The sequence below is a fragment of the Hemitrygon akajei genome, chromosome 20, assembly GCF_048418815.1.
Source record: "Hemitrygon akajei chromosome 20, sHemAka1.3, whole genome shotgun sequence".
NCBI lineage: Eukaryota > Metazoa > Chordata > Chondrichthyes > Myliobatiformes > Dasyatidae > Hemitrygon > Hemitrygon akajei.
Window position 1 is genome coordinate 28,189,505 of NC_133143.1, and position 26,647 is coordinate 28,216,151.

Below are 26,647 nucleotides of genomic sequence, written 5' to 3' on the forward strand. Positions count from 1 at the left end.
CGTTCCCTATGGTGGCCTCATTAGTCATCTTGGAACTGGCAGAACCAGAGTGGAAGTTTATGAGAATCTTATGGTGTGCACACTCTGTCCAGTACCAGAATAGCAATTATATTTCGGTCTTTTGACAGGAATGCTTCCTGAAATAGAGTTGACCCATATCACCATATGGCAGGATTTTCTAATTCCATTGAGTACTGTAGTATAGATATACAAACAAATTAACTTAAATCTGTGCTTTGCTACGTTAGGTGTTATAAATATATTTCTCCATCTAATCCAAAATCCACAAATAAACAGAGGAGATCTTCTTGCCATAGAGTTCTAGTTAGAAATATGCAATTACAGGACATCTCTAAGGTACAGTATATGGATATGATTAATATTTAAGGCTTGACATTGCAGTGCGTGACCTTGCAGCTTGTCAAAAAGAAAGAATAGATTATTCCACGCAGTTAAATATCATCTGGGCTTTCTACCTGATACCTCTTGGCTCTGGCTTAAAGCTGTCTGAAATTACCTATTATACCAGGGAGAATAAGTTCCAGTCTTTCAGCACTTAGTGTTAATAGTCACTCTTTGTCACATTGGCATTTTGATGTTGGTTTTCCCAGAAAAATTGAAGCAATTTCCAGGTGGGGTGAAACTGAGATATTTCTTTACTCACCCGAGGTTTGCAGTGTTACAAGCTAAGCTGAGAAGGACTGAACCTGATTTTTTTTTTTAAGTTCCAAGGCCCGAGTTGTCAATTATATGACCAAATCCCTTGTCAAATTCACCTGTCAGTAACTATTTGATTGACTGCTTGTTCTTCTTAAAAAAAGATCTCTCAGTAACAATTTTCAGGTTGGATTTCGATCCCTTTATTTTGAGTGAGTTGTTCAAATGATTTTTTTTACAAGATGATAATGATAGTCATGATATAGTTTGCTTAGTTTTTTAGCATCTATGTTTATGCCAATACATCCACATTTATATCTGGATATTTAATGTCCTCTTAGTTCTTAGTATCATTTCTCCCTGAGAAGACAATAGCCAGATATACAGTATGTCTTTGCATTTCCTTTGCCTTAATTTTAAACTGTTGTAAGCTGTGAAAGAGACAGCTCTGCTTGGAAATGATATCGATTCACCTGGAACTGTTAGAACATGATAACCTGTGCTGCCCGTCGGTTAAATATGGAGTCAACAAGAGGTCCTGTTACAGCCGGCTGAGTTTAATTTTTGTGTTTCTTGTTGCTGCACGTAGACAGAATCCAGTCAGACGTTGCTGAGGTTATCTTTGATATACGTAGCTGTTGAAATACAGCAGCCATGCTCGTTGCAATCAGATACCGAGCCAACCTGTCCAGTATCGAGACTGTTGTATCAGATGTCCCAAGCCAGACAAGCAGGGAATAAGCCATTCGGAAAAGACTTTTGAAAGCTTGCCGGATTGATTATTATTAGTAACTATTTACAGCAGCAAATATTTAACCAGTCTGTTAAGAATTCCTGTGACAACTTACCCTTTCTTAAAGAAGGTAGTTCAGTGGGGTAAAAGGGAGTGATTTAATGTGGATTACTTTCCTAGGTTTACCTACCTAATGAAGTGCTGGTTTAATTTTTTAAACCAGCTGACAACAGCACCCAGAGTATCAATGTTCTAAACAAGAGTTCAAAGTACATTTATTATCGAAGTATATATGCAGTATACAATGATGAGATTTGGCTTCTTGCAGGCAGCCATAGAACAAAGAAACACCGTAGAATCCGTTTAAAGAAACCCTCCCCCACACACACAAGGCCATCAAACACGTGGAGGAGAAAAGACCAGATTGCGCAAACAGCAAAAAGCAAGTAAATAACACACAGATCGTTAGAACTCAAACTGCAGAGTCCCCCAAAAGTGAGTCCACAGCTACGAGCGGCTGAGGCGGGTGAAGCTGACGTAGGAACTGATGGCCACTGAGTCGTTCAGTTCAGCACCGGGTTGACGGCTGCAGGCCACAGCCACAGACCCATTCCAGCCACAAGCCAAGAGGCGATCGAGCTTGGCAGCGTGGGGACCTTTCCGCCAGCAGCAGTCAGGGAGTGACCGGCCAAAGACAGGCAGGTGGCACTGAATGCCCGCCCGGGTTCTGCTCCCGCCGTGGTGGATTTTAATCTTGCTGGACGCTAAATCCTCCAGCAGATCGCAGAAACCTCAGTTCGTTCAGTCAGCTCAAAAATATATTCATACAATGGAAATTACAGGCTGCAATTGATCACTGATCACAGTTGATAAGAAGAAGCAAAAGGACAAGTGTATTCGGAAGAAGAGTATGCAGTAGTTTTGTAAACTGCCTACAGGATGTCCCCATTGATCACTGGCGCCATCTTGCTGGAAGTTGATGCAATTTGCAAACCTACATATCACCCTGCCAAGTGCATTCCCATCAGCAGTGGCTCAGTAGGAAGTTCCAGGCAGGTGCTTCATTGTAGTCCTGACAAACTGCTGCTTTGTCAGCAGTGCTGCCCAGCGTATGCCCATTAGTGGTGCTACCTTTCAGGTGAACACAAAAGGTGAATGTAAGAAAAGCAGGGAGTCATTGTTAATATGGCTTCTCAAGCAACGTTCAGTGAAACAGGTTACAGTATATGATATTTTTCATTAAAGGGAGCTGGACTGGACCCTTGCTGTGTGCAGATTGGTGGCTCCGTGTCCGATAATAGGGCCATGGCTGCATTTAAGAACTACTTCATTAGCTGTCAAGCACTTTGGGATGTCCTGTGAGATGTTATTTCAGGACTTTATTTCTTTTCCTGCTTTATTTTCTCATCAATGATCTTGATTGCAGCTACACCTACGAAGTTGCACCAACATTTGTCCTCATGGAGGAAACTGTCCTAAAGAAGATGAGGGAGCTCATAGGCTGGTCAGATGGCGATGGGATCTTCAGCCCTGGTAAGAGATAAATACACTAATTCTTTTTCTAATTGAACTTTATTGAGATATAATGCCATTAAACTTTTTAAACCATTCTCTTATATTTAGGAGCAATTGTTTGAATAAGAATCAGGTTTAATATTGCCGGGGTATGTCATGAAGTTTGTTGTTTTGCGGCAGCTGTACATTGCAATGCACAACAATAAAAACTATAAATTATAAATAAAAAATAAATCAGCAGTGCAAAGATAGAGCAAAATAAATAGTGAGGTAGTGCACCTGGGTTCAATGTCCATTCAGAAATCTGATGGCAGGGAGGAAAAAGCAGTTCCTAAAATTGTGCGTGTGTGTGCGTGTGCTCCTGTACATTCTCCTTAATGGTAGCGATGAGAAGAGGGCATGTCCTGAGCAATGGGGCTCCGTAATGATGGATGCTGCCTTTTTGAAGCATTGGCTTTTGAAAATGTCCTCAGTGCTGAGGGGGCTCGTGCTGGCTGAGCTGGCCACTTTCTGCAGCCTTTTCTGATCCTGTCCCTCCATACCAGACAGTGATTTAGGATGCTCTCCACAGTAGATCTGTAGAAGTTATACTGAGATATAATGCAATTAAACTTACTGAAGCATTCTCTTGTATTTTGGAGCAATCATTTGAATTTGCAGCCTTTAGTCTTATCACATACCTATGCTGTGTGGACTATGCTAGCTCCCAGGGAAGCAATCCCATTGGTCCCAATCCTTTTTCTCCAAACTTTCCTCTGCCTCGGCAACATATTCTCTATCACACATGTCCATCAACTATCTTTTGATTAATTTTTTTGGCCATGAATCCACACTGAGGTAATTGAGTAGACTCAGTGGAATGTAGAAGGAAACTAGAGCTCACGGTTGGGAAGAGAACCTGTGCAGGCAGACGCACACACACACACACACACACACACACACACACACACACACACACACACACACACACACACACACACACACACACACACACACACACACACACACACACACACACACACACACACACACACACACACACACACACACTTTCATCCCTCCCCTCAAGGTCAGGACAGAATTTGTATGCCAAGAGGCAGCAGCATTATCTGCCAGATTTGTGATACCTGATGCATTTAACAGATGGCACTTGTAGGAATCCGAGTTTGAAGAATATAAATTGTCAGTTAGGAACTTGATAAATGTTGTTGAACCAAGGAGTTGCCATGGACTGTGACACTAAATGCATTCAGCAAGAACAGTTGGCTCCAGTTAATAATCTGTACTCATTTACTTCTCTGATGTGACCTTGCAAAGGCAGGTTCAAAGCTAAATGCTCAATGTATTTGATCATGAACAGCCAGATTGCTTTTTTAACCTCCTGTCCTAACAGGACACTTGATCAGTCCCACAAACAATTTACTCCATGTGTACAATGAAATTCATCCAAGACCCGTCAGCTGTCTTTGTGTACAACTTACTATCAAGAGCTTCAAAATCCTTCAGAATTGCTTCAACCCTCATAACATTGAACCATGACCTTAAAAACAAGTTCTTAAAAAAATACCAATAATGCATTATCATGGAAGAAAGGTACAGTTATTCAGCCAATTTATTAATTGTTGTGTGCAAAATAAGGTGTCATCGGTGCCTGCATTCATTAAGATTATAATGTCGTACACTATCAACTTTTAATATAACAGCATGCTGCCAAGTAATTAAAGCATTCCAATCATGTGATTATATTATAAACAATCATAAGTTAATTGCAGTTTTAATTAATGAGACAATAATGGAATACCAGTATTTTAAAATTGTGCAGAAAGAAAATATTTCACTGATGTTTTCGATAATTGACTTCCTTTTTGTTTGTGAGCCGAAGGAAAATAAAAATGGTCAACCTGGTATGATCTAAGTTTCACTGATTGCAGTTTCACTGATTGCCTATCTATCCCACTGCACTGCACTGCACTGCTGTGATAGAAGAACTGCTCATTTCCCAACCTAGTGCCTCTCAACCAGTAATGATGTGCTATGCTCTCTGCCTGAACAGGAGGCTCAGTTTCCAACATGTATGCTGTGAATCTGGCCCGATACAAGTGCTTTCCAGAGTTAAAGGAGACTGGGTTGGCAGGTGCACCCCGCATGGCCATGTTTACATCTGAGGAGGTACGTGACTAGAATTTGGCTGAAGGTTTAGAGATATTGTTGACTTGTATTGTTCCATTGTTTAGGGAAAATTAGGGCTACTTATTGCATATTATCAGAATAGTAGATGTTTTTAATTTTTATTGAGAGGTGAGGATGAATCTGGACCGAAAGCATTGGGATATCAGGAATGGGAGATCATGACTAGCCTGTATCTCAGCTATATCTTCCTGCCTCTGTACCTTATCCTTCGATGTCTTCTAAGCAAATTATCCATCTTGTACAGATGGAAAGAATGAAAATGGATGAATAACGGAGGGGGGGGGGGGGAATCAATGTTCTTTGTCCAACAACAGATGATTAAGCCCTCATCATAAAATAACTATTTGTATGGTAACCATGAATTTCAGACTGGTTCCAACATGCATTAATAATTTGTGAGGGTCAAGGTGTTGTGCAGAAAATTAATTTTGGTTACAACGAGACAACCCAGCTCATGCTTGCTTTCTCAAAGAAGTATACACTTGGCCTTTATATTTTTTTAAGATGAGTTTCCAGTCATTTATTTCTTCTACTGTGGCGGTCTGCAGACACGGGGCTCGAACCGCCATCGGGAGCCGCAGGCAGACGCGGGGCCTGCTCGGAGCGGACCTTCTGGGGACGGTCTGACATCACGACCCATGGGAGGGGGGATTTAAGCGCGCAAGTTTGTATCAGTAAAGCCATTCCAAGTTCAGCTCTCTCTGCCTCCGTGTGTTCCTTTCGTAGCGCGTTGCGTGCCACTACATTGGTGACCCCGATGTTCCAGACGGCATCTGGAACCAGCAACTCTGCAACCAGCCATGAATCCGAGCAACTTGCACAGCGCGGTCGTTCTGAAGCTTCCGACTTTCTGGCCACTCAGCCCCACGTTTGGTTCGAGCAGGCTGAGGCCCAGTTCAATATCAGAGACATTACAGCCAATGCTACGTGGTATTACTACATGGCCAGTGCGCTCGACCAGGAGACGGCAGGCCGGATCATCGACTTCCTACGCCAGCCACCAACGGAGGACAGGTACACTAAGCTTAAGGCGCTCCTGATCCGTACCTTCGGACTCTCCCACCATGCGCGGCTCCTACATATGGACGGTCTGGGCGACCGCACGCCATCCGAGCTCATGAATGATATGCTGACGCTCATGGACGGCCATAAGCCGTGCCTTTTATTTGAACAGTTGTTCCTCGAGCAAATGCCAGAGGACATCTGCCTCCTCCTCGCGCGTGAGGATTTCAGCGACCCACGCAGGGTCACGGCTAAAGCGGACGTCCTTTGGCAGAGCAAGCAATGTGGAGCAGCCTCCATTGGCCTAGCCACAGTCGCACGCCCCAAAGTCCAGGCCCCGCAACCAAAGCCGCCGAGACCCACGGGGGGGAAAAGACGACAGTTCGGAACAATGGTGTTTCTATCACCAGAGATGGGGTTCAGGCACGCGCTGCTGCCGTCCACCATGTGCTTTTCCGGGAAACGCTGGGGCCAGCCGTCGCTAATGGCTACGACGGCTGGCCACCGAGACAGCCTCCTGTACCTCTGGGACCAACACTCCGGGCAGCGCTTCCTGGTAGACACCGGGGCCGAAGTCAGCGTATTCCCCCCCTCAAACATGGACACTCGTAACGCGGTCCCAGGCCCCGAACTCACCTCTGCAAATGGCACCAGTATTCGGACGTACGGCCCGCGAACTATTGCGCTGCATTTCGGGTCCAGCCGTTTCACTTGGACTTTCACGTTGGCAGCGGTGTCACAGCCACTACTAGGGGCAGACTTCCTATGAGCCAACTGCCTCCTGGTTGACTTGAAAAGCCGCCATTTGGTCCACACCGAGACATTCTAGACTTTCCAGCTTGGAGAAGCCAAGCTGCCGGCCCTCCACTTGGATTCCGAATTTGCCAGGGTGTTGGCGGAATCCCCCTCCATAGTCACCCCGCAGTTCTCCATGGCCGACCCCAAGCACGGTGTGCAGCACCACGTCCCCATGCGAGGACCGCCGCTGCACGCCCGAGCTCGCAGGCTCCCACCCGACAAGCTCCACCTCGCCAAGGAGGAGTTCCATAAAATGGAAGAGATGGGTATCGTACGCCGCTCAGACAGCCCGTGGGCATCCCCACTGCCCAAATCCGCAGGAGGATGGAGGCCCTGCGGAGACTACAGAAGGCTCAATGATGCCACAACTGCCGACAGATACCCGATATCCCACATCCAGGACTTCTTGGCGAACCTACACGGAGCAACCATCTGGTCAGGGGGTACCATCAGATCCCAGTGCACCTCGACGACGTGCCCAAGACAGCCCTCATCACCCCATTTGGCTTCTTCGAATTCCTGAGGATGCCTTTCGGTCTCAAGAATGTAGCCCAAACTTTCCAAAGGCTCATGGATTCGGTGGGATGCGGCCTGGATTTCGTTTTCATTTACTTGGACGATATCCTGGTGGCCAGCAGTTCGCACCAAGAGCACGTGGCACATTTGCACCAGCTCTGCCATTCGCCTGAGCGACCACGGACTGGCAATCAATCCGGCGAAGTGCTAGTTCGGGCTGACAGAGATCGAATTCTTGGGCCACAGAGTCAACCGACATGGCGCAGTTCCCCTACCGGACAAGGTCCAGGCCATCCGCCAGTTCCCTAAACCCAGCACGGTCAAGAGCCTGCAGGAGTTTGTGAGGATGGTCAACTTTTATCATCTGTTCATGCCGGTGGCGGCACACATCACGAGACCCTTGTTTCACCTGATGGCCGGCAAGGCCAAAGAAGTGGCATGGGATGCGGAGTCCACGAAGGTGTTCGAGCAGACCAAGGAGGTACTGGCAAAGGTGGCCCTCCTAGTGCACCCGAGAGTCGATGTACCCACGGCACTCACAGTCAACGCTTCCAACACGGCAGATGGCGGAGTCCTGGAGCAGCTCGTCGAGGACCAGTGGCGACCACTCGCTTTCTTCAGCCGGCACCTATGGCCACCAGAGGTGAAGTACAGCACTTTCGACAGAGAGTTGTTAGCGCTCTACCTGGCTGTCCGGCATTTCCGGTACTTCCTCGGGGGAAGGGAGTTCACCGTGTATGCGGACCACAAGACCCTCACCTTCGCACTGGCCAAGGTATCGGACCCATGGTCGCCTCGGCAGCAGAGGCACCTGTCCTTTATTTCGGAATTCACCACGGACGTCCGCCACATCGCAGGGAAGAACAACGTTGTCGTCGATACACTGTCTCGCCCCTACCTCCACTCAGTAGACATCTCATCCACAGGCATAGACCACGCAGCACTGGCGGAAGCACAACGGCCGGACCCCGAGATTCCGGCTTACCACACCGCCGTTTCGGGGCTCCAGTTGGAGGACGTCTCCATCGGCCCAGCAGTGGATCGACTCCTGTGTGACGTGTCTACCGGCAAACCCCGACCCGTGGTTCCAGCGGCGTGGTTCCAGCCGACACAAAGACATATCCACTGAGTCCTGCGACAGGACGCTCATTGCAAACTGGATCGCCAGGTTCGGCCACCCAACGGACATCACCTCCGACAGAGGGGTGCAGTTCACGTCTGGTTTGTGGACAGCACTGGCACAACTCTGGGGCACCCAGCTGCATCACACCACAGCGTACCATCAGCAGTCCAATGGTTTGGTAGAGCGATTCCACCGGCATCTCGTCAGCCCTGATGGAGCGCCTCAGGGGCCCCAACTGGACAGACGAGCTTCCCTGGGTCCTACTGGGCATCCGCACAGCCCCTAAGGAGGACCTGGGCACCTCCTTGGCAGAACTGGTCTACAGCGCCCCCCTGACGGTCCCAGGCGAGTTCGTACCAGAGGCCTGAGGTTCGGACGAAACTCCAGCAACGGTGCTAACGAGGCTGCGGGACAAGGTAGGGACCCTGGCACCAGTCCCAACCTCCAGGCACGGTCCCGCGCCATCCTTTAAAGACCTCCGAGACTGTGAGTATGTTTTTATTCGCAGGGGCATGCACAGGTCACCTATACAGCTGCCGTATGAGGGACCCTTCAGGGTGATCTGGCACAACGGATCCACGTGTGTCGTGGAGGTGGATGGCCGGGAAGAGACTTTTACAGTGGACCGCCTCAAACCGGTGGACTTGGACATTGAGCAATCAGTGAGCTTAACTCACCTGATGGACGTTTCTGTGGGGGAGGTGGTGTGGCGGTCTGCACACACGGGGCTCAAACCGCCATCGTGGCCTGCAGGTAGATGCGTGGCCTGCTTGGGGCGGACCTTCCGGGGACGGTCTGACGTCACGTCCGCGCCGCTGGTCGCAGGGACCCATGGGAGGGGAGATTTAAGCACGCGGTTTTGAATCAGTAAAGCCATTCCAAGTTCAGCTCTCTCTGCCTCCGTGTGTTACTTTCGTAGCGCCTTGCGTGCCACTACACTACGACCATTTATCCACTTCCTTTTGGCAAAATTTTAAGTATTATGATTCAATAATTGCAATGGTTGAACATGTCAGTGTGTAGCTACAACAATCTCCTGAACTTTCTCTTTACTTTTCTATTGGTTTTATTGCTCTTTTGTACAAATGGCCCTTTTTCCACATTTACTATATGCTAGCTGACCTCCTCCTGACCCCTCCTTTTCAGTGGAAGAAGTCCCAGTCTTTACTGGCAACTCTTAATAACTAGAGTGGCTCTTACCATACACGATCAAAATAATCCCCCAGTGTATTGTTTCCTTGGGTGTATCATCGTTAACAAACAGCCTTTAGTTTGTGGGAGGGCAGGAAAACAGGGCCAGATATGGATTTCCAGAGTTCTGAGATCCTGAGAAAAAAGAGACCATGGGAATATTTCCATGATCTGGTTTTTTCCCTCCCCCGCTATGCAAAACAAAATCTAGCTTGCCGTTTGAACTAGTTATAATGTTGTCCTGAATATAGTGTTGCTACTAACTATACTTTTGTTATGACAGGTTCATTTCCCATGGAATTTAAAATAAGCCCAAGGAACAATATGAACGAGCCTCAGTGAGCATGTGGGGGGGGGGGGGAGAAAAGGAAGGGTGTTCTCATGTTCTCATACAGGCAGCTCCAGCAAAGAGCCCCTACTTAAAATATAAAAGGAATGATTTTCACGGAGGGAGAAATCCTGGACATAAGAACATGATTATGGTGATTATAGCTATTCACGGACAACATTAGGCAGCATATCTTCACGCACAGGGAAGTGGACAACATAAAAAGTGTTTAATTGTAATTCTGTCCTTGTAATACAGGACTGAAAAAAGAGTATTCAGAAATATGGACCTAAGAATGTGTATGAGGTGTAAATTATCTATGATGTAATTGAATGGTTTGACAGAAGGGTGGGGAGGTGATGATGGTGGATAGGTAGCCCCCATGGTTTTCACCCTTGCACAATTTGACAGAAGTACTCACAGCATTACCTTTTAGATTTCCTGTGTTTTTAAAAAAATATAATTAAGAGCGAAGTTTTGTTTCTTTACTTTTGACTGGATGAAGCAACACTTTCTGATAAAGAAGTCTAAGCCATTGAGTTGTACCTAAGTAACAATGTGTGGCTGAAGCGGCATAACATCATTCAGGAGATCCCTTTGTTTTGCAGTGTCACTATTCAGTGAAGAAAGCCGCTGCCTTCCTTGGAATTGGCACCCGCAATGTTTACGTGGTGAAGGCGGACAAAAGGTAAGAGCAGTAGTCAGGTACTGTAATAGTTGTGTTTTGGAGCAGCTAGTGGCATCTGCCGTTCTTAGTGCACTACCATTCCACAAGGCTGGCATCTTATGCTGATCAGTCTCCTGACATCGGCAGTTAAGTACGCCAAATATTCTTTGGAAGAAATTTCCTCTTCTGCTATTTGTGAATAAGGTCCATTGCTCCCTGCTTGGTCATGTAAACGGGAACATAGGCATTACTGGATGAGAGAAAAATAATCAGTGTCTGATTTGCTGGCATCCTGATAGTTAAAGATGAACCTACCAAACTGGAATGGAAGCAAAGTCAGCCTTTGGCCTGAGTGATTGCCGAAGAAGAAGAGATTTGGTGTAACATTAGTAGGGATATTGGCCAATAATGGCAATCAATTTCTATCAGTGAACAATATGTCCTTAGTTAAGGTAAAGTGAGTCTTTGGTGGCGAAGAGTTAAATTTATCAACTCTTGTCCCTTTAAAGTTCAGGTTCAATTTATTGTCCTTTAACAGTAACCATATACGCTGCCAAACGAAACAACGTTCCTCCAGACCAAGGTGCATATAACTCACACACATAAAGTAATATCACCACGAATAGTAAGGTGCATATTAAAAGGTAAGCAGTATAATACTATTGGCGCTTCATACATGATGAGTCCATATGATGAGGTTTGTACGTGGTCGTCAGGTGTTCAATAGGCTCACGGCCTGGGGAAAGAAGCCATTTCCCATATTAGCAGTTCTTGTCCTGGTGTAACAGCACTTCCTGCCTGATGGTCGGGGGTCAAAGAGATTGTTGGATGGATGGGAGGGATCATTGACAATGCTAAGGCCCCTGCATATACAACACTCCTGATAAATATCTCTAATGGGTGGAAGAGAGACCCTGATGACCCTCTCAGCAGGTCTCGCCGTCCTTTGTAGGGACTTGCGTTCAGATGCCTTGTAATTCCCGTACCAGACTGTAATCCAGTTGGTCAGGAAACACTCGATGGTGCTCCTGTAAAAATTGGATAAAATAGGTGGTGGAGTAGTCTCACTTGCCTCATCTCCTCAGGAAGTGGAGACACTGCTGTGCTTTTCTTAACCAAAGAGGTGGCGTTGAGGGCTAGGTACTCCCAGAAACTTGGTGCTCCTATCTCTCTCCACAGAGGAGTTGTATATGTGCAGTGAGAAGTGGTCAGTCTGCACTTTCCTAATGTCCACAGTCATCTGTTTGGTCTTGTCCATGTTGAGACTCAAGTTGTGCTCCCTCCATTCTACCAGCTCTTCTACCTCCTCTCTGTATGCCACCTAGTTGTCGTCGTTGATGAGGCCAACCACTGACATGTCATCAGTGAACTTGATGGTTCGGTTTGAACTGGATCTAGCAATGCAGTCATTCATCAACAGCATGAACAGCAGTGTGCTGAGCACGCAGCCAGTGCTCAGCGTGTCGGAGCTAGAGGTGTTTCTGTCAAAATGGATTGACTGCAACCCACAAAGTCACAAAGTCTAGGATCCCGTTAACAGAGAGAGGTGTTGTGATCCAACGAGGACAGTTTACCCACCAGCTCCTGAGAGATGATTGTGTTAAACGCTGAGCTGTAATCAATAAATGGCATCCTGGCATATGAGGCACCGTTTTCCAGACAGACATGTAATAACTTTGCTTCCAATTTTTAAAAAAATCTACGTTGCCTAGACGCATAATCAGACATTAGACTTGGCTTAATGATAGAAGTCTTGAATTAAAACCAACCAATTTATTGTTTTTGCTTTTTTTCTTTGAGTTCCACAGTAAAGAAACCTTAGCACAGTTTGCATATCATGCAAAAAGGAAAGAGATTTTGTTTAAAGACTCCATCCTCTGGGAAAATGTACACTTGTGATGGTGACATGAGCTAAAAAAAAAAAAGCATTGTGTTAAATGGAAACTGTGCTTCAGCTAAATTATTTGGCAATTGCTACTGAGCCTTTGCTGAAAGATTTAATAACTTTCCAAATTCAATGTGGCAGTAGCATTAAAAATATCTCATGTTTTCTTATTTAAACAGTTATATTTATTACGTAAAGAGTAGAGATTTACCTTGAGTCATATTTACTGTAAGTCTAAGGTGTTTGATAACAACAGAAATGCTTTTTAGAGGCAGAGAGGTGTAGGCTACGTTTCCTCATCTGTGAGCCTGTGGGATTGCTTGCAGCTTACAGTCCTGTAGTTCTTCTGAGGTCTCTGAGCCTCTACCAGTTCTGGCTTGTTGCAAATACCTGATTCTTACCAGTCCACAACTGGAAGTTGGCTCAGGTCTTAAGCCTCGAGTATTTCCTCTTTCCATTGCTGTGTTTCTGCTTCTTTCCTCTGCTTTAAGGTGTTAATTACATTCTCATCAGTATCAATTATTTTGGATTATCCTCCAGTGAAGTAATAGGGCATGTCTTAGTGTATAAATAAAGCTGCTGCTTTCATCAATTGTTGCACAGTTACTTCAGATGCGATGATTTCCTGCACAATATAATAATAATATTTTTCAGAGGCAAGATGATACCCGAAGAACTGGAGAAGGAAATTCAAAGAGCCAAGAAAGAAGTGAGTGTCTTATACAATTCAGAAACCAAATAGTAATCTGCTGGAGGAACTCAGCCAGATGAGGTGACTTGACCCAAAATGTCAATGCTCAGTTTTCCTCCAAATTGCTGCCTAACCCACAATGTTCCTCCAGCAGCTCATTTTTGCTCTAGATTCCAGCTTCTGTGATCTCGTGTCTCCCTTGTACAGTTCTGGTTGTGAATGCACATCATCACTGCAAGTAATCACAAAAAGTGCATTCACAAACATGATCATTACTTAACGTGAATGTTTACAGACATTTGTATAGCTGGATTTGGGAATTATAACCAATTACTTTGTTCAGAGGAAAAGGCTCCTGTGCCTTCATGCACTGCCCCCCGATACATTTCGATTTATAGTCAAGGGTGGAGCTCGGCACAGTGGAGATTGTGGTTTATGATGAGAATGTAAAATATAATTATAAAAGTTTGTAATTGTCTTTTTAGTGTTCCCATAATTATGACTTGGGTCACTCTTATGTAACCTGGTTAGGAGTTTAAACAAAAGGATATATCATTTTCTTTTTATTAAGGTAGGCTAGGATTTCTTTTCATGATGGGACTCTGCACTGCTAGAATGAAATGTATGCTTAAGAGGCTTCTCTCTGCCCCAGCGCCAACCCTGTGATAAGACTCCACAAATGAGTTCATGCTAACAGATTAGCTTTATTTGTCACGTGTACATCCAAACATTAACATGTATGGTGAAAAGCATCGTTTGCGTCAGTGACCAATACAGTCCAAGGATTGTGATGGGGGCAGCTTGCAGCTGTCGCCTTGCTAACATAGCCTCACTAAGCCTAACTTTATGCCTTTGCAGTGTGGGGGGGGGGGGGGGGCGGGAAACAGGAGCACATAGACGAAGTCCACGCTGTCACAGGGAGAACCCACAAACTTCATACAGGTAGCAACAGGAATTGAACTCCTAACTTACACCCAGATCTGTGAAGCGTTACGCTAGAAGTTATGGCAAAATAAGGGTCATTGCTTCAAGGAAATCCTTGTTCAGTAATTTGTAGTTGTCATCTCCTGGCCTGAAATTTTCCTTTTAATAAAATGCCAGAAGTTACCTAGCACTGATATTATAGATGATTATTTTGTGATTATCTCTTGTTGTTTTATGTAGTCTTCCAGGTATAAATCTTTTTGCTGTGTTCACTTCAGCACAAAGGAAGAGGGTAGTTTGCAGTAATTATATGTGAGATGCCTTTTGAGATGTTGTTAATAGAAGCTGACCTTGAGATTTCACAGGATTTCTTCTGTAATCCGCAGTGCATTGCTGACAGAGGAAAGCAGTTTAACCTAATCAACTGGAAAACCATTTATATGCTACCACAATCTCCGTGGAAAATAAGGGCCATTTTAACACTATATGTTGTAAATGCAAGGCTGTATTTTCACTTTGAACAACCTAACCTCCTGAACTAAGATGTTTTTCCCTGTAATCTTTTCAACAGGAGGCTTTGCCCTTTATAGTCATGGCCACGGCAGGGACAACGGTACTGGGAGCATTTGACCCTTTGAATGAGATTGCAGACATCTGTGAAACTCATGGAATCTGGTTCCACGTTGATGTGAGCATTAAACATATTTAATAGCTAAAAAATCTACAAACTTCCATGTGAGCTGTTTTTGTAAGAACGATAACAAAGTACTATTTCCCATGATTTGTCTTGTGATCTCAATTAGTTACTATGAGGCTGTGGGAAAGAAGAAGCAGGAGCTATTCTTCTGGAAGTAGCTAGTGCTGCAAAGAAACACTGGAGCTTTCAAATAAGTTAATAGAGCTAGTTGATTTTTTACTTCAGAAGTGTGCCAGTTAATAAATTTCATAGCCATGGATAGAAACAGGTTTGGTAGACGTGCCTTTTCCAACCATGAAGACATTTATGTGCTCATGAGATCGGATGACTTCATACTTTTCCTTCAAATTGGATTTATTTTGTTCATAATTTTGGATACCAACAGCTTTCAGTTACAGGTCAATGAAGATTTCACTAGTGTGGAAAATGCACATGTCTTCACGCAAGTCGTGCAACAGACGTGTATATTTTGCCAAATATTTAAAGGAAATGATGCAGATGCTACCAGTAATGGGCAGATTTGTTCCAAAGTGTTCACTCTTTCAGCAACAACAAGAACAATAACATAATTCTGTGTTAAATATTAGTATGTGTTTCAGGAGTATGTAAAAACTGGATTGATAAGTGGGAATAAATTGAAAGCTGTAGCTTCTTTTAATCTGTCTGCATCATCAGCAATAATGTGGTGTAAATCAGTAATCTGGGTTAGGTCTTATCAGGAAACATTCACCTTAAAATGCGTGTGTTTACGTCGCTTTTTAACTGATATTCCTTTGTTTTCTTCAAGGCATCGTGGGGAGGCAGTGCACTGATATCCAGGAAACATCGTTCTCTTTTGAATGGTATCCACAGGTAAATACAAAGTGGGTATTCCATCACTTCTAAACGTTATAACTGATCTCTGTCATGCAAAGCAGTGGTTTGGGCATTTTGCCTGTAAGTGCACAAACTTTGATTTTTTTATGATTTGTTTTTCTCTTGCAAAGTGCCACAAAGGAATTGATCCTCACTGAGAACAAAGTTTGATGAAGTCAGCTTTTGAAATTGCTGATTTGACCAGAATCAGATGATTAACTTCTGTCCTCTCTACTTTTCCAAACTCAGCTATTATGTGTATTTACTACAGAAATTGAATAAAAAACTGCGGATGGTAGAAATCTTTAATAAGGACAAAAATGTATTAAATAATGAAAGTCAATGTTTCAGGTCAATGACTTTTTTATCTTGCATATTGCACACTTAGTATGTTTGTCAATTGAATATAAATTATTAGAATTTTATTGAGTTGGACACTACTTGTCTTCTTTTTTCCACTTTATCTCCATGAACTTCACTGGATGGACAGAACATTCTCTCTGTGTGTTGCTAAATGGCAATGGAGGGTATTGTCTAGTGGAATCATAGGCTACAACCAGCATTCATTTCATTGATCATGGAGGCATTGGATAGTAAGGCCCTATATTCTCAGAAGATCAGTAAAATAACGGGTGTAAAAAGGCTTTGAAATTTTAGGGCAACACACACAGAACTCAGCAGGTCAGGCAGCATCTATGAAGAGGAATAAACTGTCGATGTTTTGGGCTGAGACCCTTCATCAGGATGTTTCTTTGAAAACTTGACATGGGAGATGGTGTGAGGCTATTTCTCCACGATGGATATCTAGAACTAGGGGTCACAGAGTTTGTCTATTTAGGGCTGGGATGAGGGGAAATTCCTTTTCTCTACATTCTAAGTCTTTGGAATTCTGAATCCCACGGAGTTAATGTGTTCCTAGTTGTAGGATCTATTCAATATTGTCTGTACACTTAGGGGATCATGGTGTATAGAGATATGAACACTAAGTGGAGATGCATTGAAAGCATAGCATTACTTAATGAATGACAAAGGTTTGAGCCGTTTAGCCTTTTTCTATTTCTGTTCCTTCCATTTAATTGTTTTCTAAGATTTACCTCAGTAGTTAATTTGATTTGAATTTTAAATCCCACATTAAGTGACCAGAGTAGCATTTGTACACTTAAGAAATATTGACAATATTAAGAAATACTGACATGTAATGATGTTGAAAAAATGAGTCATGCCTTTATATTGAATAGACTGGATTACTGCAATGAACTTTTCTCTGGCCTTCCATGACAATCTATTGACAAACTTAAACACATTCAGAACTTTTAATTTAAACCAGGATGAGGGAGCATATCACTCCTGTCCTAACCACTTTGCATTGGCTTCCTGTATCTTTTAGCATTGATTTTAAAGTTCTCTTACTTGCTTTTAAAGCCCTACATCACAGAATTACTTCCTTTTACAATCCTGCTCGAGCACTCTGGTCTTCTTCTGCCATCAATCTGAAACAATCTTCCTCAAAATAAAATTGGCAAGTCAGCTTTTTTGAACTATGCTCCCAAACTGCGGATCTCTAAATCTAAAACTATAAGGGAAGTAGACAACACACACAAAATGCCGGTGGAACACAGCAGGCCAGGCAGCATCTATAAGGAGAAGCACTGTCGACGTTTCGGGCCGAGACCCTTCGTCAGGACTAACTGAAAGGAAAGATAGTAAGAGATTTGAAAGAATTACTATCTTACTATCTCTCCTTTCAGTTAGTCCTGACGAAGGGTCTCGGCCCGAAACGTCGACTGTGCTTCTCCTTATAGATGCTGCCTGGCCTGCTGTGTTCCACTGGCATTTTGTGTGTGTTGTTTGAATTTCCAGCATCTGCAGATTTCTTCGTGTTTGCTCTATAAGGGATGTAGACTCAGTTGACACATTTAAATGCCAGTTCAAAGCCTATTTATTTAACCATGCTTTTAACTAAGAACATTTTGTCTTTTACTTTTATGTTTGCATTTTATCCCATTGTAAAGCACTTTGGACTATGTCATCTGTATGAAAAATGCTCTCTCTGTAAATAGGTTGTTATTATCTATCTAGATTCTATGATGTCTTTTCCATCCAAGCTATCAAATCCCCATTGACAAATCTTCCTTCTTAACAACTTTAATCTCTACATGTTCATTCTCCCTCACCTCCATTAACCTTCTAGCCTTGGCTTTCTCTCTCAACTTCACCCACCCTTCCAAATGCCCCACTGAAACACAATCATCAAATGGAGACGCAAGAGGTTGTAGATGCTAGGATTTAGAGCACAAAACAAGCTATTGGAGGAACACCGGGTCAGGCAGCATCTATGGAGAGAAAGGGATATTTCACATTTTGGTTGAGACCTTGCATCGGCTGACAGTTCAAATCCATAGTTCCATCCATCTCCCTTGCACAAAATCTGACTAACTTCTTCTAGTACCATTTTGCATTTATTATAGCACACTTAATCTGCAAATGTTTGTAGTAAAACATTCTGAGATACCTGAAAATGAGTATTATGGAGTAGAAATAGAACACCAATCCCTGTCAGGAACATCAGGAAAGTTCAGAGAAGCTGTCAGAGAGGGGAAGAGTTGAAGGTTTAGATATAACGATAGATTGTTAAAGTTGTAAGAATACCGAGAAATGTAACTGTAGGAAGTTATAATGATAGATTGTTAAACTTGGGATGGGAAAATTGTGAGAATACACAGATATGTGATTGTGGGACTAGAGAATATTGCAGAGACAAGAAGGGAATTTGAAAACAATGGTGAGAATGTTACCATTTTTCAAGTTGCTGGAAGAGTGATCTACTCGCAAGGTTCCAGCCCAGTCTAGGCTGTGCCTTGCAGGAGCAGAGCTTTTATTCCCTCTGTATTGAAACACTTTCTTTATCCCCACCCTTTAGGGCAGATTCAGTTGCGTGGAATCCACACAAGATGCTGATGGCTGGTATCCAGTGCTGTGCATTTCTTCTGAAGGACAACACCGTATGTATTCTTTAACATTTGCATCAGTCAGAAGTCGAACAAAAGCATCTGAAACTCAGTGCAGCCCTAAGGGAATTTTGAGAAAGCTGACAAATACCTTTAGTTGTCAAATATTTTTGAAAGCATCAGATTTCTTTCATGTGAAAAGAGCTAAGATTCACAGTTCAGATTTCCTTAACTTTCACATAATTGTACAAAACAGTTGCATATTAAATGCTTAGTAACTGTTGGTGAGTTTTTCCATTACATTTGGTATTTTAGCAGCTATTGTAAGGTAAGGAGAAGTCATGTAGGGAACAGCGACAATAAATTGTGGAACTTCATCACTGATCATGGAGTGTATCGTGTTTCCCGTTTGAGTCATTCCAGATGCTGGGAAATTCTGGTATCATTAACTTCAAATTTTGTCAATCTCTTTCTTCCCCCCCCCCCCTCCCCTCCAATTATCAAGTGTGAAGTTTAATATATATACAGGGTTCAGGTGAGGCTGCGTGTGCTAGGGAGGAAGGAAGTCCATTCCTTCCCATGGCCACTGGATTTTCATCAATTGTGCATGGAAAATAGGTGCAGGAGTAGGCCATTCGGCCCTTCGAGTCTGCATGGTATCTGTTGAAACGTGAGCATGAAATAAAGCCACATCTTAACCCACCTGAACTATACGCACAGTAAAATGCAAGCGTGCCAATATTATCCAAAAGATAAATTGTGCAAGATTGAGATAGGGAATACATATTAGTTTAATTTCAACCATAACATTAGTTCTATTATTTGACAATTAAATTTTAACCATGAACTTGATGCTAACTTGAATCAGCGATGCCATAGACTGGTAAGTTCAGACACATGCCGAAGGTATTTGTAAAGTGAGCAGGTTGACATTGGTTGTATCTTGAACTCATGCCAGGCTCAATCAGATGCGAATTAAATAAATTGTAAAGAGTTTGGAAACATCTTGCAAGTTAGTATTTAAAAAAGAAGTGTTCTGTTTTCACTTAAAGAATAAAATCATTGTGGTCTTTGTGTTCATTCTTTCCTTTTTGTCCTTTTACAATTACTTCTTGACATTCACACCCAGTTTTCTAGAGTTCTCATTGTGGGCGTTTCCAAGCAGTGTAGGTGTACACTTGCCAATGCGATTCCTTCCTTTTATAACAGCCAGCATGAGTTGGTTTCAAATGAATATAAGTAAAAAATCTCTCAGGCTTTGTTCTCTGCAACAAAGCATATTTGTTGGAAGTTCTCTATCACGTTCTCTGTTCTGGCCTCCAGCTGAGATGAGTTAAGTAAGTACAGGAACTGCTCCATCCTGTCAGCCTTGATTTATTGTTTAGCTTGACAATGTTCACAGAACTGATTCAAATTGCTTGCAATAAAAAAAACAATTTATGGCATAATAAGATAAGAATGACAATAGGGATGGAACATTGGTTTTAAATTAAAGTAGAATAAAAACTTACTTCTGGAATCTCTGATTATGTTTTGGTGCTGGGGACCAGCAGATACAACTTTCGAACATTGGCAAAAGGCTGATAAGATTTTATCTGCCCTGATGGCCAATGAATAGATTAGGAAAACCAAATGGAACTAGGGTGAAGTGTGAAGGATTCGTACTCTAGATACAAGTATACAGTTGGGCAAAGTAACAACCAGCAGAGCACCTATAAACTTTGGAGTTGGTAAGATGCTGGAGTGTTCTCAGGTGCACTGAATTTTTCAGTAAAATAACCAATAGTACTCTTCTCTCTTTTACAGGGCTTGATAGACAAATGCCACTGTGCCCAGGCCATGTACCTATTCCAACAGGATAAGTTTTATAATGTTGAATATGATAAAGGTGACAAGTCAATCCAGTGCAGCCGGAGGGCTGATTCGTTCAAATTCTGGCTAACTTGGAAGGCTGTTGGGTCAAGTGGACTGGAGGAAAGGGTCAATCGTGCTTTTGCATCCGCCAGGTAAGACACTAACCACGGTAGCTGAACTGGAGCGACCAGTGTGACTTGATAGGGAATTGTGTTACTGATTCATGCACACATGTGGCACTCTGCCAGACTTCAGAGGTCTTGAATGCAAAACATAACTCTGCATAGAATCACTCAGCACAAAAGTTGATCCTTTTGGCCATTATGTCAGTGTAGTCGTAAAAGGTGAGGAACAATTGGAGAAGGTGCATTTCAGTCTAGTCCAGAGCTTTCCAATTCTGGCCTTGTTGGAATACATACTTCCTTTGAACGATCTAATATCGCTGAAGCCCCCTTTTACTGGGCATCTCTGGAAATGCAGCTGGTTAGCCTCTTGCTGACAACTGCTGGATTCTGTGCCAAGAACCCACCTTTCTCCGGCTTTGTACATCTAGGGAGTACACGACTCTGGTCCTGCCAGATCGGTGGGGTTGTGATGTCTCACCCACCGGAACCCCGGTCTGTGTGAATGCTGTGTGATTTATTGCCCTTCAGTCATCCGTCGGCATGAAATAGTCAGATCGCACACTGCATACAACTATAAAAAAGTATATTTGTGAACATTAACTGAAGAGTTAGAAACAAAAGGAGAGGAAAAAAAACCCAAAAAGGGGTCCATTATAATTAAACAGTCAAATGTGCACATGTTGGAGCTCAAATCTTCCAAAAGCCACATTCACTGATCCTTGGCTGACCTCTGTGCCTGGGCTCCACTGAATCGCATTTCCCCACTGGATGGAATCCTACGACTGGCTCTCTCCAGCATTTTCTCTGTTCATCTCCTGCCGAAGAAGGACAAAAACCCACACCATGTCAATCACAAAGCCGCTCCCCCAGCCTTCTCTAGAACCTTCTCCCCATCCCACCCTCCTGACTGGGGTGGCCCTCACTCCTAAGCATCCTTTTCCTCCCACAGTAACCCAGACACTGCTTCTACAGAAAGGCCATTACATGAAACGCCCTATAACGTTAGCAGTGAGACCTTTACCAGGGCATTACGTCTGTAAGCACTGAAAACCTGAACCAGAAAATGCTGGAAACACTCAGCACTCAGCATTGGCAGCATCTGCAGAAGGAGGGACAGTTAATGTTTCAAATGGAGGACCCCTGTCAGAGCTATCATTTGAACCTTGTTTAGAGAAAAAGTACCAACATGAGATGTGTAGCTTTCCTCACTGTGATACTAAAACTATCTAGCAACATGCACAAAATGCTGGAGAAACTCAGTAGGTCACGCAGTCTTTGTGGAAGAGAGTAAACAGTCAATGCTTCAGCTTTTCTTCAGGACCAAGAGGGAAGATGCCAGAATACAAAGGCTGGGGGCGGGGAGGGAGGCTAGCTGGAAGGTGAGAGGTGAAGCCAGGTGGGTGAGAAAGGTCAAAGGCTGGAGAGGAAGGAATCTAATAGGAAAGGAGAGTGGACAATAGAAGAAAGGGAGGGGGAATGGGATCCAAGGGGAAGTGACCTACTTAAACTTTTTGAATCATGAAAATACAGAAGGCTGTTTTGCTATTGGATCTGTGTCAGCACTTTGAAAAGGCTATTTCGTTAGTCAGACACCTCTGCTCTTTTTTTCACAGCCTTGTATAATTTTTCCTCCTCCTTCAATTCCTTTTTGAGTTAGTCATGACTTTATTCAACAGTCTTTTCAAGCAGCACATTGAAGTCAGCATTAAAATCATATTTGCAATTGGAATTCAGTTGGGTGTTGAAAGAGACTGAGGGTACTTTCCAAAGCACCAGTGGTGTTTGTTTATCAGAGGATGAAAGCAAATAGTTGGTGTTACAGGTAGAGAGGGGAATATGCGCATGATAGATATCAAATATAAAGTATTTAGAAAATATGTAAGGATGAGATTATAAAAAGATGAAAGAGTTAAAAAAATCAAAGAAAGTAAAGCAGATATCTAGTAAAAACAAAAAGTGATTGAAGTTTGGATTGCATTTGGTCTAAAAGATCATAGCAATTCAACATTGAATTGGATTTGTGGCCTTGAGTATTACTCTGTCCTCCTGGACAGTATTATTGTACCTCCATAATGTTATGGGTCTTCTAGTTGTGCTGTAATCCTTCAATGCTGCTCTTACTTTGCCTTGGGATTAGAGGACTCTCAACAAGGACCCATAGCTCTCAAAGCCATCTGCTATTTTAAGTGCTCATTGGCATTCTCACAGGTTAGGTGAAGTGTTACACTTTATAGAAAAACTTTGAGAATGTATTTGAGTTGCTTATTCTGCCTGCTTGATAACCTCTTTCCATTACAGAGCTCGTGGTTGATTCAAGCAACACACACACACACACACACACACACACACACACCACACACCGCACCCCCCCCCCCCCCATCTATGGAAAAAGAGTACATCTGACATTTTCTAACATTTCCATAGGTGCTGCTTGACCTGCTGAGTTCCTACAGCATTGTGTGTGTGTGTGTGTGTGTGTGTGTGTGTGTGTGTGTGTGTGTGTGTGTGTGTGTGTGTGTGTGTGTGTGTGTGTGTGTGTGTGTGTTGGGGGGGGGGGTGCTTGGATTTCCAGCATCTGCTGGTTTTCTTTTGGTAGGTTGTCTATTTTGGGAACCTGGTGTCAGGTATGTAAAAACTGTGACCTATGCATTGGAATAAACTGAGTATAATTTGGATTTCAGTGCTGGGTTTGGGCGAGGACACTGATAATAATGGATCAGTTTGTCTAATTTCAGAGTAGGATTTCAAGACTAGTGGAGGACGTTCAGGAGTGAATGATTGCTATTACTCAAAATTGGTGTTATTTGAATTGATGGGGCTAGCAAGTTCCCTAGGCAGGACAGGATCATAAAAGAAGTGGCGTTGGGATATTGGATACATTATGTATAATTTTATAATATGTAAACTAAAGTGGGTAACTTAGGCCAATTAGTTTAACACCTGTAGTTGGAAGATTGTTGGAATCAATTATTAAGGAATTTATAGCAGCACGTTTAGAAAATCATACTCCAGTTGAGCAGAATTAGTGTTGCAGTGGAGAGGATATTGTGCCTTGCAAATTTAGAATTTTTGAGGATGTCTTGACAGGGGTAGATAGAGGGGAGCTGGTAGATAGATCGTGTTTGGACTAACAGAAGATACCTGCCAAAAGGCTGTGTCTCAGAATGCATGATGCCTGAGATAACATATTGACATGGACAGATGATTGACTAGCAGTGCGTAGGGATAGGGTATTCATTTTTAGGTTGGCAACCTTTGACCAGTGAGCTACTCAAGGGATCAATGCTAGAACAACAACTATTTGCAACATCTATTGAAGAGGAACGAAGTAACCAGATTTGTGGATGGCACAAAAACAGACAATAAGACAAGTTGTAATGAGGGTACACAGAATTTAGAGGTATTGATGAAATAAATGAGTGAGCAAGAAGTTGGCATATGCAGTATGATCTGGGAATACAGGAAACTGTTTACTGTGGAAGTAGGAGCAAAAGAGTAGGGTATTGTTTCAATGGCGTATTATTTAAATGGAGAAAAATTGCAGAAAGCTGCAGCATGGAACGTGGGTGCCTCTCTGCAGAAAACACACAGGAGCAGAAGGTAGGGAAGGCAAATCAAGGAAGTCTTACTGATGAACGACAGGAGCAGAGCATCGACTTAGCAGGTGAAAATTGTGAGCAGTGAAAACTGCGTGGCATCCAGCAACCAAAAGGTTAGTTGTTGCCTTCGTAATAGGAGTCAGTAGGTTGTGGACCCAACCCTCTCTTTGCTGACTTGAATATAATAAACTGAAGGTCCATAACGAAAGTGCAGTCTCGTAGATGGGCTCTTTCAGCGAGTGCAAACAATTCCTGGCCCTATTATGCAGAGAGCAGCAGCATTTTCTGTAGTGTCGTAGTCCTTGTGTTTCCTTTGACCAGTATCTAGTCACCATTACTGTGTATGAGGCCTTGCATTATGTAAACTAATACAGGTTTATAGCAGTGAGCCCCTTCAAAATATGTAATTGATGAGAAAGTTTTGTGACCTCCTGTGAAACATACTATGTAAATACAAGTCATTTTCTTTCTTAATATCCAAACGATGTTCTTGCATGGGCATCACTGTTAAATGTGACAGTATTTTTTCCAGTATGCCATTTAAAAAAAATAAGTGGTAATTATAAGTGGACAGTTTGAAAAGGGCTCTGCAACTCTTGATGTGATACAAAGTTGAATGCAGTATTAGAGTTAGCAAGGCAGATTCATTTCACAAGTTGAGCCTGCATCTGTGTGGTCAATGAAAAGATTTGTTAGTTTTAATATTCACCTTGGGTGTTGGGAACTACACAGTAAGACTTCCACATTTATGAAACTGGTAGTTTAAATGTCTAAAGTGCATATACCTGCGTCCTTTTAATTTAAATTGTGATAGTTTTTGCAAAGTTTGCGATAAATCTTTTGAGTACCAGTTGTGAGCCTGGAAAGGTAGAGCTAAGGAACAATTTGCACTAGATCAGAATAGGTTGGAACATAGAGGCTGCCATTGAGAATTCTGGCCTGCAAAATGAGTATAGGAGATTCCATTAATAGATCAATTTCTGTTTTGATCTGGTACTGGACTAGCTGAGATTTCTCTTGTGTATGATATTTGCAAGTGCAGACTAATGTCAGTATGCTAATAGTGATACATTTTAACCCTGGAAAATAATAATTTGATTCTTTTTGAAGGTACTTGGCTGATGAAATTAAGAAGAGGAATGAATTCAGGTTGATTTTGGAGGTAGGCAATGTTATTCTAATCCTCAACTTTGATTTCTCCTGTGGAAATTGTCCCCAAGGAGCTATTACTAATTTATCTCTGTTTAGGAAAGTAACTATTTGTATATTTCCTGACCACACCAGTGGTCATTCATCCTATCAAGTCTATGCCAGCTTCCAGAGGAATCTCACCTCCTCAACTAATTTAACATCAGCTCTTCCCACCACAACTCCCCCGCCAACTTTCCACCACTATCTACAAACGTACATTCTTGGGGAAACTTGCAGTAATCTCAATTTACCATGCTGTCTGTGTTGATAATGTGGGAGGAAACATGGGGGGGGGGGGGGGAAGGGAAATCTGCCCAATCACAGGTTAAACAAGCAAACTGCACAGACAGATCACAAGGTCAAGACTGAACCCAGGTTACTGGAGCCGTGTAGTAGCAGCTCTTACTTGTTGCACTGCCTCGCTTTCCTGCAATTATTGCTCTCATTTCAGAAATTGTTAGAGGCCAACCTGAAATTGAGGAGAACCCTTAGCTCACTAAGGACTTAAGGAGCTGGAATGAGGAGGTGCAGTGGAAGGGAAACTGAATAAAGCATCCCTCCGCTCCTAAGCATCTTCTGGTGACTATTACTGGTTACAGGGCTGGGTTTTGGTGTGTTATCACCTGGTAGGGACAGAAACCTTGACTGCACTATTTTAGCTTGGCCATGGTAGCTTGCTCAAACTTTGAGTGGGTTATTTAAAATTAAATCAGTCAGTAAGAAATATAGCATTGTTCAGCTGCCCATGAAACATCCCCCCCACCCCCAACCTTACTTTCCATTGATGCCGGCTGGGTTAAGCTATGGTGGCCATCTTCATTTTTATGAGTATAAACTACTGTAGATCTAATTTAATCGCCTCTTTAGGAAGAAGGGAATTTTTAACAAAGTAAAATGTATGCTCATGTGATTTGGGAAGGACATTTTCTCAATCTAATTGCATGGAGATAAATATCTTTGAAATAACATAACAACTCAAAAGCCCAAAGGAACATTGAAGCTTTTCTTCTGTTTCCAAATGGTCTTTATTCATGAGGTTTGGGATATTCCTAAGGTATTAAGACCTATTTGTGCGATTTAAAAAACACCTTGAATATTATTAAATATTATGTTTTTTATTTTTTAAAAAATATTATGCTTTGTTGCTGAACAAATCAC

The 26,647-nt window shown here is 43.0% G+C and overlaps 1 protein-coding gene across 1 annotated transcript in view; it reads left to right on the forward strand.

Annotated features, from left to right (window-relative positions):
* The window catches only part of LOC140713676 (acidic amino acid decarboxylase GADL1-like), a 66,447-nt gene that overhangs the window by 20,740 nt on the left and 19,060 nt on the right, over positions 1–26,647 (forward strand). The window contains exons 5-13 of the mRNA XM_073024057.1: positions 2,817–2,923; positions 4,959–5,074; positions 10,662–10,741; positions 13,260–13,314; positions 14,792–14,908; positions 15,705–15,769; positions 18,693–18,774; positions 20,527–20,726; positions 25,409–25,460. Coding sequence (XP_072880158.1) covers positions 2,817–2,923; positions 4,959–5,074; positions 10,662–10,741; positions 13,260–13,314; positions 14,792–14,908; positions 15,705–15,769; positions 18,693–18,774; positions 20,527–20,726; positions 25,409–25,460 — 874 coding nt within the window. The remainder of the gene's footprint in view (positions 1–2,816; positions 2,924–4,958; positions 5,075–10,661; positions 10,742–13,259; positions 13,315–14,791; positions 14,909–15,704; positions 15,770–18,692; positions 18,775–20,526; positions 20,727–25,408; positions 25,461–26,647) is intronic.